Raw genomic sequence first — 12691 nt, 5'->3', positions numbered from 1 at the left:
AAGGAAAAACCTCATGGAGAGTCCACAGTGGAGAGGGGTCATCTTCTGGAGACCATGAAGGTTCTCTGTGAATTTCGGCTTTGAAATTTGTCGTGTCAAAGCGGTAACTTTTGTTCGGCTCTTCTGTTGTCCAGGTGTTGAGAAGATAATCTGGTTCTGTGCAACATATGGTCATCTCCTTGAGAGATTTAATGTCTTGAAGCCTTTCAGTCTGTATCGTGATCAGAGCCGGTGTTTGAACAGAAGAGGAACAGGCTCGTAAAACGATGCTGCCGTCACCACATTTTTCAGCAGAAGCTGCCGTCACCACATTTTTCAGCAGACACTTCAGAGGATGCTGTTTTCTTTGGCACACTGTAACAGTCGCTGCTTTCTTCAGGCAATAAGACGTTTTCCCACATCGTTCTGTAAGACGTGACGTGTTTTCTTGTATGACTGTCAGCGCGACACAAATGGTCGTTCTTGCATATGTGGGAAATGGAAACAAGTCTGGTCGGAAAGGTGCACGGCTGCTTCATGTTCGCATCATTTGAAAACTGTTGATCTGGGTGGAGCAGCTTGATCCATTTCAGGATCCTCAATGTTCTCCGACTTCCTCTGAAATCTTCTTACATCTCCCTCTCAATCTAAATTAATTCAAACATACAGTATAACGCTTTAACTAATCTTATCATACATTTTAATGACTAACTAACAAAGGGATTCTTGACTGAACTGCCCCTTTTCATGTCTTTTCATGTCTTTCATGTCTGACACTGTTCCAGTAGTGTATTTCCCTGCTTTGTCAAGTAACAGTTCCAAGGCTGATTAGTAGGTAAAATCATGTGGTTTTAGTATATTTCACTGGAAGGAAGTGCTACACATGCAAATTTGATGCCGACTTTGAAAAACAGCTAAATGAAATGTGTTACCTGTTAGACAAAAACATGCGTGACAGCGAATGCTTTGAAAGGGAAGAGGAGCAGGTCTGTTATAATCAGCTGAAGAAACAAATACAACAGGTATGAAAAATCTTTCCGCGCAGGCCAAACCCCGTTTGGAGGAATGCTCACATAAAATCACAACACAGGAAATACTGAGCCAAGAGACAACAAAAGCCTAATTAAGCTAATTAGACTTGAATTAATCATGGGTGAGAGCAAATGTGGACGTGCATGTTTGCGTTGGAGTCCCAGGTCCAGTTGTTAAGGTTGTGCACGATAATGTCTACGTGGTTTTCACCTGGTTTTTGTTAGGTCCAATATTCCATCTAAAAGCTAAATAAAATTCTAATTTCACTGTTCAGGCCTTGAGGGGTTAAAATGTAAATGTGGAGTTCTGCTGTCCGGGTATCAAACCACAATACTTTATGTGTACTGACAAAAACCTGTCTGTCGCACTGAATATCAAAACCTGGCAAATATTGAGGTCTTGTTTACTTATTCTTTGATTAACAATTTCAAAATCATGTTGCTAATCATAATAACCATTTTACTCAAAGCTGAATTCACTGATTTTTTTGGCTAGCTGGTGGAGGCTACATGCAAGTCCAATATTCACTCTTCTAATTCTGTTTTGGTCTCTGCGTACTCCGAAAGGAATTATGTGCAAAATGCATTTTGCTGCTAAATGCTTCACTATGTTCACCAGCTAGTCGCTAACTGAGTCTTAACAGGATGTGTGCAGTTGGTTTATCCGAACCTTTTGCTGAAAAAAGCTGCCTTCTGCTGCTAGTTGTGGTTGAATCATGGTCAATGGGCCAGAACGCCAAAACAATGCGCTAAAAGGCTCTGTAAAGCTACACAAAGCTCCGGTGAGGGCTGATAATTCTCGGTGGTTTTGTCACTATAAGCATCTTTAACATTCACACAGACCATTTTTGTATATAAAAATATTGATTCGTGCAGCTTCAAACAAAGGTCTTGCTAGAAGCCCCTCTGATGCATTGAAAAGTTAAGTAAAAAAAACACATTTAAAATCCTTTTTGGCCAACCAAGCCAATCAGGTGATTCTCTTTTTGCTCTGTTTTGGTCTCCACCAACTCGTCAGAAAAATATCTGGCCCTTCAGCTGCTAAACGTTCCACTATGTTCAACAGCTCATCGCTAATGTTGTCTGTTGTTTTGCAGGTAGTGTACAGTGGGTTGATCAGAGCTGTTTAGCTGCAAACAGCTTCTTCTGGCAAACGCTAAAATGCTCCAAAGAGCTGACAGGAACAAAAGTGATAATCAGCTTTAAAATAAGAAAAAGCGTCCTTTTAGTATCATTTGGTACCAAAACTCAAGTGTTGGGTTGGAACCAGTGCTGAAAAGCGACAGCCAGCTCTCACTGCGCGCACTTGCGTAATTATTGCTGACTGTGATTTCTCTTCCTGAACTAATCTTAATTAGGATTAGGTCATATACTTTATGTGCCAAAGAAAATTTTTATACTTTGACTTTTGCTTTGACTCACAGCTGGGAAAGCTCAGCTTGTGTAGATCACATGAAGTTTGGATTGAGGCAATGAGCTCATTTGGTTTAAAATACAGTCCGGACTACAAAGACACATCCATGCCACCTGAGATTATACCTGGGTAATATTTTATCAAGCAATAAAAGAGAGGGGTCTTTTATTCCAGGGACTCTGGAACAGAGCAGAGAAATTACAGCAGGAATACGCTCTCGGTCTTCAGGTAATTTAACCTTTAGCATTTTCTCCCTGTACAAAAGCTTTCACTGGGGACTGGATAAAGTGTCTCCCCCTTTGTCTTTTCAGCCCTAAGTTCTTCTACTCTCAATGGATGTCAAGATACAAATGTGCAGCTCTCAGATATTTCAAGAGCATGTCCTACAGTCCTAACCTGACACTTGCCCTATCTTTTGAAAGATCGAAGAGGAGGAGAACAACAACACGCTCTCAATCGGCTCCAAACCTCTTTTTCTCCAGAGACCTCCGCACTTTGTCTTAATTTCTGCAACTTGACTGGCCTCGACACTGCGGCACAAATGTGAGCTCATTTTCTGACATGGCCGACGCCAAAGCCAACAGGGCTCTCGAGGCAATCTGAAGATCTATATGTGCCAGGAATGAAAATAACTGCAGACAAACAGGGCTCCAATTGGAGGCATGCTTCAGCTCTTAGCTCAAAGTTTGCTGCGTCCTTCAAAATCGTGGCTATCAGAAGACCCGTCTAATGGAGTCAAGCTTGAAATAGCAAACTTAAAGTGCCTGAAAAATAAATAAGGCGAACTCCTGCCACTTAGATTTCACGTTAAGTTGGCTTGGATTAGCAATAAGCCCCTGCTTTCAGGGGAGAATCAACACATTTATGGTTTACGTCAGCGGACAAATTCTTTCCATTTTTCAGGTACACATATTAAAACGCACTCAACTGCTGTGACTGCTAATCCCAATTCACCTAAATGTGCCATGTAATTTCAGGCCCCTTTCAGCATTTTTCCCACTGAGCCTTTGTTCACTTTTGTTCCACAGACTAATTTTCTGTGTGGCGGAATATATTAACGCATTATTTCTTTCCCAGACGCAGCAGAGGCCGAGTGAAAGTGATAGCACCCACGCCGCAAGCTCTTCACAGCGACACCCTGCAGGTTCTGGCACATCAGCCAAACAAAGAAGGACTGTAAAGGTCTGTTATGATGTATGAGGATCATAGAGACCTTGTCATAAGTGGTGTAGCTCTTAAAGCATAAATCTCAACCATTTCATGAGATTTGAGAGATTTTCTTGTGCAATTGTTTGACACCAGGAGTAAGCAGCACATGCCTGCATCCTGACAGCTGTTGTAGCTGCTGTAGAAATCACGCTTTAGGTTGCATGTGCTCTGGACAAATCCTGGATTGCTGCTTGACCTCTTCAGTTACACAGAATGATCTGTTAATGAGTGAGCGCAGACCTCCACTGAGGCCAATGCTGTGCAACAGGCAAAGCTGCATGCGCAACCAGTCTGGATATATTTCCAAAACTATTAAAATTTCATATCTGGATGTGAGTAAGAGTATAATTAATTGCATAGTTTGTGTGTATTTGTGTTTCCATAGCTGCACTTCAGCTTGAGAAAAGAGTGATGTTACAGTTGCACCAGTTCTCCCATGAAACCACTTCATCGGGCTCCATAATGACAGTTTAAGAAACTACATGTGTAAACGACCCCAGAGGACTGCTGGTACCAGTGAATGTGAATTGTAATGTGGAGTTGTTGCATTTCAACAATCAGCTATCATTAGTCAGTATTTAACTTTACAGCCATCTACTGGATTTTAAGATGTGCTGCATTTATTCCACCAAGGTCAAGAGCCTTATCTCGCAAGGTTAACGAAAGAAAAACATCCATGTTTTTTTTTATGTGCCCCTGTGTTTTACTGCACCATTAATTACATTTGAGGAAACAGGACAAAGAGAGGACGAGTCTAATTAACAGGTTATCACAAAGGGATGTCTGCCACAAGAAGGACAAGCTGCAATCAACCTTTTCAAATTTTGTGTTAGGCTTCAGTTACACTGCTGAAGTGCTCTCTGCAGCCTCTGACCTCTTTACTTCACCTCAAGGCTCCGTCCTCGGCCCCTTGTTGCTGCCACTGGCCCGTGTCATACTGTTACATAAACAGGTAAAATAGTGCACGTCCCACCAGAAACCAGTGAGCGAGGCAGCTTCCATCAGCTGTTGTGAGAAATAAAGTGCTGGATGTCCCAAAACTTCTTCCAGCTAAATGAAAACAAATCTGAAATCATTCTATTTGGTCCTCCAAAGTCTGTCCCACGTTTACAACCTCTTGGCTTCCCGTCTCTGAAAGTCAAACCTGCAGCCAAAAGCCTGGGTGTAATATCTGACAGTGAGCTTGAAAAACAAGGTTCATCATGTTTTTATCAACTGAGGAGCATGTCGAAAATCTTCTCTTCCCTCTCTCGACCTGATCCTGTGAAGGTCGTTCATGTTTTCTTTGCATCATTCTGGTTAGATTAGTGTAATTCATTGTATTCAGAGTTAAGCCAAAAAACAACCTCATGCCTTCAGCGAGTACAAAACGCAGCTGCCCAGTTTTTAACGAATACTAGAAGACAGGATCATGTCAGCTCTGTTTAGCTCCTCTTCACTGATATGACTGAATGATATGAGCCAGAGCGCAGCCTCAGATGTTCAGGCAGGGCTATGCTGGTTGTCCCTAAGTCCCAGATCAAGACTAAAGGTGACCTGGTTTAGCAGTCAGGGCACCTCAGGTCTGGAACGGCATGAAGGTCTGAAGCTGAAGGATCACGAACATCATTACTAGTGAACACAGTTGATTGATTAACGCTCTCGTACCCACATTGACAACAGAGGAACGCTCACGTGTTTGCTGAAGGTGAATTAAAGAAGAGACTGTACCCTCTGATAGGCCTGACGGACGACATCATATGTGAACCCCTGAGGCATCTCGCTGGCTCTGTACTTGGCTCGCTCCAGAGAGTGATCCAGGTAGCCCTCTGATGTGGTGGCGATCACGGTGGAAACAAGAGGTCGGATGGCTCCTGCTGCCTGAGTCAAAAACAGGAAAAAAAAAAAAAAAGAGGACTCAGTTTTTAGCATTTGTTTTGACTACAATCCTAACAGTTCAGAATCTTTAAGAGAGAAACTCGGCTCTGAAAAGAGTGACACAACTCTGAACGCTGCTCTGAACGATGAGCAAAACATGAAAGAATCTTAGAAAACTGGTTTGTTTTACAAGCAAAGATACACAAAAGACCACACCAAATATTCTGATATTACAAATTCTCTGATTCCAGCTCTTATTTTCTGTCCCTTTCACTCCTCTGTGGCAGTAAACTGAATATCTTTGGCTTTTGAGGAGGTCATCTTGGGCCTTGGAAAACACTGACGGACATTTTCTGACATTCTATAGAGCAAACAACTAATTGATTAATTGAGAAAATAATTAGTTGAATCAACAGTGAAAACAAAGGTTAGTTTCAGTCCTATAAAAGTGTCTAGACAGGATTATTCTCAGCGAAACAAACCCAGTGTCTGAGGTGACTGTGGTGAACGCTGCAGTAACACTTGGAGGTGGATCACGTTTAAGCTTCAAAACGCATAAATTTCACCACAAGTTCGCGACTTCACAGGCGCGCAGTTAGAAAGAAAAACCTCTGGAGGAAGATCAAAGCTCCTGGTGAGCTCTGAAATCCCAGTCCGTCACTTTCAGAGTCGCCGTTTGTCGTCACAGCAAACATCTGAGCTGTCAGCCGGGAAACTTCACCAAAACCACCGAGTGCAGCACGGCCACAAGCCCGACGGAGACACGTCTGTTCACTTTGGACGACGAAGCCGATCACTGATGCTGACATTGGATGTTAAAGCTTTCATATAATCATGATTATCACTTCATTTTATCTCAGCTTCAAACAGCATCAACACGAATGAGGATCATGAGACGCTTGAGATACAATCTTTCTTTTCTTCGTCAAATAATCGCCGTTCAGCCAAGACTGCACATTTCAAAGACAGAACACTTCTCTGATCACGCTTTGAGTCAGCGGCCGTGTTCCAGAGCAACAATGAATCCATCCTAACCAGCACATCTGGAGCGTGCACTGCCTGTTCCTCTCCTCCCTTTGGAAATTCAAAATAATCAACATTTCTGAGATAATATTTTCATCTCGCTGCAGCATGATAGAAGGCCGTTTCCAGGAGCGTGTGCGAGAGGAACGTCCCGTAAATGAAAGGAAAGCAAACATGTGTTCTGCATGTTACACATGCTGTTAAAATCAAAATTAATCTGCTGCCTCTCAGTGGAGACGGGCTCTCCGCCATGAGCGTGGATACTGGCAAGATAATGAAGACCAGACCGCCTGCTGTGGAGGTTCATCTCTCACACACACACACACACACACACACACACACACACACACGCTCTGAGACACTGGCCTTCTGTCAGGGAGCTCTTGCTTTCTTCACAACCTGTGTGACCCACGTTCAACAAAGTATTCTCTCAGAGTCTCGGCCATCAATCACTGAGATCAATGCGCGAGCGCGTTCGTCACAGCGGCCTGAATGTTCTCCATCGATCACCGATGAAATAAACGTGACCACCAGCGGCGATGGATCTGTCAACCTGAGGGACGGGTTGTGAAAAGACATAAAGTCCTCGTGTGCAAAGCGGCAAAGTGAAAGTTTGACTTTGTCGTAGTTTGACGTGTGGTGTGTTTATGTTCACGCTGCGGGGCGCACAAACAGGTCGCCGGTCATCCCACCAGGTGAACGGTTTGATTCCAGCCGCCGAGGCTGCAGCTGACCGTGATGGATCTGTTTACACTCTGCGCTGTAATTGACCTCCTCTGGTTTTCAGCTAAAGTCACGTGAAGCGATGAGCCACGGTCGGGGTTAAATTAGCTGCACCGCGTTGTCCAAGCATGAACTGGCATTTTGGGGTTGTTTCCTCTATTCGTACAGGGATTATGGTCTGTCTGTGAACTGCTGCACTCTTGGAAATAGACACATCCCGCCTTTGTGTGCTACTGGAAAAAGTGAATCCGCAGAGGTTTACACTGGAGCTTTGGGGATAATTTTCATTTTGATCATTTCCAAGTTGTGACATTTACAGAGCTTTGAACAGAACGGCCATTTTTCAGTGAGCAAAGGCTTCGATTCCACTGAATCCTGACAGAACTCCATCGTCTCCTGTCTGAAAATGGTGACGAACGGCCACTCACTCAGGATTTACTGAGATTTGATCGTAAAGATTTGATCAATTGTAGATTACTGCAGCTGGCAGTTACTTTAATGAGCCTTTAAAATGCTAATTATTTTCTTTTCTTGCTCTATAAAAAAAAAAAACAGATAAATCACTGTCAGCTGTTTTGATAATCAATTAATCTTGTAATCATGTAGACGTTTGAGGACATCAGCTTGGAGCCTGATAAATCTGGGATGAGCATTTTTCACTATTTTCTGCCATTTTATCGAACAGACAATCAGTCAAGACAATAAAAGGCAGATTAATTGAAATAATAGTAGATTACAGCCTCATATCAGACAAATCTGCACCAATCGTCAATCTGAACAGCTGGAACCAGAGAATGTTTGAGGTTTGTGCTTGAAAAATGGCTGAAATCATTGATCTGTAATCAGAATAGTTGCTGATTAAGATGATTCATTTCTCAGCTTTTCTTTCTCTCATGTGTTTGGTCCAAAACTTCTCATTTGACCACATAAACAAACATAGAGGAAGAAACAAAGATCAAACATTGATTTCTGTTTCCTATCTTTTATCACGCTGACCCCTTGTTCTTTGGCTGCCACGGCGATCTTGTACAGAAAGTCCTCCTCCACAAAAGGCCGCACGGCATCATGGATGATGACCACCTTTGGTCTGTTAGCCCCTGACCTCTCCTCCTCCTCCTCCTCCTCCTCGCCCAGAGCCAGGACTCCGTTATGTATCGACCTGTGACGGGTCGAGCCGCCTGGCACCACTCGAACCTTCCTGTGCTGGAAGCGCTGGATGATGTCCGTCATCAGGTCCACGTTTTCTTTGGAAACAACCACCACGATGGTCTGGATCCACGACACCCTGCAGAACCACGCAGTTTGTTTGGTGAGAAGTGGCGAAGACAGCAGAACATAACACTCACCCACAGCTTCTTACGATTAGGATTAGGGCTGCGACTAATCTATTGATCAGTGTTTGCTTGTTTAAACTGGAGGATGTCAAAAAAAAGTCCTCAGATTGTTTGTGTTGGCCGACCCAAAAGATCAAAACCCAAAGAGAGATGAAACAGAGAGAGGCAGAAAATCCGTACATTTGAGAAGATTAAGCTTTCAGTCTGCTAAGCTAACAGGCTTTGACGTCATATTCAGTGTACAAACATCAGACTGCTATCAATCTCACAATCAGCAAGAAAGCAGATGATTGCATTTCTCAAAATGCTGAACAATTCCTTTAATAAATGACTTAATTAACCAAGTTGTCAACATTGTTAACTGACCTTTTCAGCACTGGAAATAGCTGCTTTAAAAAGGATGATATTGACACAACTGACGTCAAAATTGTGCAAAATAAGTTCCAAAAATTATAATCGCCTGCTATTTTGATAACTGATTTGTCGTTTCAGTCATTTTTTCTGGTTCTTGCTTCTTAAATGTCAGAATTTGCCTCTTTTCTTTGTCCTTTATGATAGTAAATGAAGAATCTTTGGATTGTGGACTGTTGGAGCAGTCTGAAGACGTCACTTTGGGCTCTGGGAAACAGGTTGTTAGGATATGACATCACGTCACTGTTTTGCTGTGCTGTGAACTGCAGATGGAGGGCAGGAAGTGATTTTCCGCATAGGAAGCACTATAACACACACTGAAGATGCCGATGTTTTGCATCATTTAGTTGCTCAAAATGACCAAACAAAGAAACCATGCGGAGCTTTTATCAAGTCCCAAAATATGTTGTTCATAAGGGTGAAAAATGTCTTGTTAACTGTCTGCGGCCGGGATGAGCCGAATCGCATAATAGTGGAAATGGTGTAACATTAGCTATTGTTTTAAACCTGTGGCGACAGATTTAAAGTAATAGCTACAACATGACTAACGCTGTTTAATCAGCGTTAACGGATTCACAGACAGCTGAACATAAATAACGTACCCTGTCTTGTTTCGAGACGATCCACGTCTTTAGTGGCGTTTCACCGGACCTTCAAGAGCGATTAATGTAGCAAACAACCGTAACGTAAGCATCAGTGGTGCTGAATGTTTGTTGCTCGGTTAATCCACAGAACAACAAAAGCTACGCACCCTGGACTACCTTGGTACTGAGGTCGTGGATCCAACAGCAAACAGAAAAGTTGTTTGCCTAAAGACTTTTGTCTGCTTTCATTTGTTTTCTAGAGCAGAGCGACGTCTGAATGAGCAGGTCATTGTTTATATCTGCCGCCTCAGTCGCAGCAAAACCTTCAGTTCAGCTGACAAGTCACTCCTCTTCATAAAGTAAGAGTCACATCCAACATATATTCTGATTTTCTGTTTTTGCCTTTCTCTCATAATTTCGCCTAAACTCGCCCAGTAAGAACTTTCCTTCATCTCGTCCACTGCGGTTTTCACTTCCTGCCCTCCATCTGGATTTATCGTCACATGACTGCAAACATCTTATTTCTTTCCATTTTATGGACCAAAGATTAATCATGAAAACAATCAGCAGATTAATCAATAATGAAAATAATCAGCTCCACCACTGATATGACCTGTGCTTATTCAAATGCATCCGAAATTCTGAGTGACCTCGCTTGGACTGTGGATCTGACACTGATGACCTTTGACCCCCCCCCCCCCCCCTCCTGGGAGCCTCTCTGTAATCACTGGGGCCACACAGGCAGCATCTCCCCCTGCCCTCTGGTCCCCAGGATGTTGCTGCATTCATTTCCTCACAACACGTAAACACTGAGAACAAGCTAAGAGGAGACACGTCTGATTATAAACACCGGTTGTTATTGTATTGTTGTAATGAAGGTCAGGCAGTGATCACAACACAGTGTAAACATCCACCTTCTCCTCGCTGTTATGGAGCCTGAAATCTGAAGACAATATTTCTGTCTGTCCTCCAGTCATGGAAGAAAGACGCAAATCCTTTGGCAACACCGAGATGTGATAAATAGAATATCTGCATTCAAGGAAGGAAGGTCGGAAAGGTGAGTGAGGTCGATGTTCACTTCACGAAACCACACGATGTGCTTCAGAGATTCACCTGCAGATCGGCTAATGTGCAGATAGATTTACTGCAAGAGGATATAAATGTGTAAACCATTAAGACCTTCTTCCTGATAGCTACAATTTAAATGTCTCTGGGTGTTTTAGGACATTATGGACAATAAATCAGGAAGACTGATGTGCAGAAATATTGAATTTTCACATGATTTGTGCATCAATATAAAAAAGTACCTTGATTCGTTTGGTATTTGATTTGTTGGATGAGCCAAAGACAAACATTTCCATCGGATTCTTTTGTCTAAAACAGTTTCTTTGCTGATATTGTGACGTAAAATGAATTAATTAGTTATTATTCCACATGCCTACCTCCACCTCAAGACAGCAGAGCTGAAAGAAATTTTGTGTGTGGCCGGTCAGCAGACAGCACGTTTACTTGGTGTTTCCACAGCTTTCAGCCACATCCCATCGCCTTCCTCCACACTTTAGAATTAGTCCGCTAAAAACAGGCGGCACTGCTTCTTTAAAGCCAGTTTTGTTACATGTAAGTCTATGGTGCACAGTCTGGACATCGTATCTGCCTGATTAGATACAACAAGGGATAAATATGTTTTTATCTGTGCTTCACAGTGACTGGCTCATTTCAGAATAATGTTTATTTCATTATGGGGTTAGAATTATTGACACCGCAGACACGCTGACCGTTACAGGAAGTGAAGTTCTGACGGTGAGACGTTCACGTCCCTCGCTCTACCTGTACCTGCTTTCCTCCACAAACAGACATCTATCATTTCTAGCCTATTTCCATCTTTTCCTACCTCTCGAAAGCCTGGATAGTGTAGCTTATGAGCGGTCGACCCAGAAACGAGCAGAACTGTTTCGGTGTCTGTAGCCCGGTCCTCTCACCGGTGCCGCCGGCAGGAAGGACCACAGACACCGGGAAGTCCACGCTGCGTTCAGGAGGCTGGTTGTCGCTCTTCCCGGCCTCGCGGGTTGGGAAAATCCCGGGATGAGCGGGCCTGTCCGGTTCACAGTTATCCCCCTGCATGTTGATGTGGTTAACCTCCATCAGTTGGTGGAAGTGGGGTCACAAGAGGTCATTTTCAAAACCCTCCATTCCCAGCTGATGGGCGGGGTGGAAAGATTGCGGCAGCGTGGATGGAGATTTGGGAAACACGGATGTCAATCGCAAGAGTAAAATTGCGTACTTCCGGTGAATGCTTTCAAAATAAATTCCCCAAGTCTAGCCTGGTTTTTAATCACAAAGTATCTGAAGTGCATAAATGAGGAACGAATTGATAGCCGTTAGTCTGTAAACTTATACAGTTTAATCTCTCAGTTATTTAGTGGAGAGAAATCATTTAGACTCAGTTAAAATAGCTCCCCTTTCATTTATTGTTTTTGGTTTAAAAAAAATGTGTGCAAACTAATAGAAACTACAGTTGTCAGATATAGAAACATAAAATCAAAATGGTAGAAAATATGTTACCTTGAAAATATCAATAGTCATGAAACTGGTCGATATAATAGAATGACTACAGGAGAAAACTGTAGACATCATATTTTGTCATTTTACAATTTTCATCTATAATGATGTTTAGTTTGTTTTGGTATCAACTTTATTTTTTAAAGTACAATTATTTGATTTCCGGCGACTTTCAAGTTCAAGCTTGACGCGTGTTTGGAAAGCTATCGGCAGCTGCCGGAGGGCTCGATTGTCGAGTAATTTCATGCTCTCTCACGATGCAGAAATAATTTTGTAGGACCAAGTCTCGCGAGAACTAAAAAATACACCAGCCATTGAATTAGAAAACAGTAAAACTCCTACCAAAATGATTTCAAAACTTCGTTTCTTATGCACTAGCACGCAATTCATATTCAAGTCTGTAAGAAAAATGTCCAATCATAAACATATATTTAGGGAATATTTGAAATGAAGAATCAAATATTTGTATGACTGTTACCGCAAAGATTATTGTCATATTGCCAAGAAAATTGTCACTTTGCAGAAATTACTATTATTCCAACTTCCATCCATTTAACTAAACAATAT

General features: G+C 42.5%; 1 protein-coding gene across 1 annotated transcript in view; it reads right to left on the bottom strand.

Annotated features, from left to right (window-relative positions):
- crppa (CDP-L-ribitol pyrophosphorylase A) overlaps positions 1-11850 on the bottom strand; it is a 47012-nt gene extending 35162 nt beyond the window's left edge. The window contains exons 1-3 of the mRNA XM_076737790.1: positions 11457-11850; positions 8233-8521; positions 5344-5493 (exon numbers count right to left, since the gene is read on the bottom strand). Of these exons, the coding sequence (XP_076593905.1) occupies positions 5344-5493; positions 8233-8521; positions 11457-11707 (690 nt within the window). The 5' untranslated portion in view covers positions 11708-11850. The remainder of the gene's footprint in view (positions 1-5343; positions 5494-8232; positions 8522-11456) is intronic.
- Between the last annotated feature and the right edge of the window lie 841 nt (positions 11851-12691).

The sequence above is a fragment of the Chaetodon auriga genome, chromosome 8, assembly GCF_051107435.1.
Source record: "Chaetodon auriga isolate fChaAug3 chromosome 8, fChaAug3.hap1, whole genome shotgun sequence".
Taxonomy (NCBI): domain Eukaryota; kingdom Metazoa; phylum Chordata; class Actinopteri; order Chaetodontiformes; family Chaetodontidae; genus Chaetodon; species Chaetodon auriga.
The sequence above is the reverse complement of the archived record's forward strand: the minus strand, read 5'-3'. Positions and strand labels throughout refer to the sequence as shown.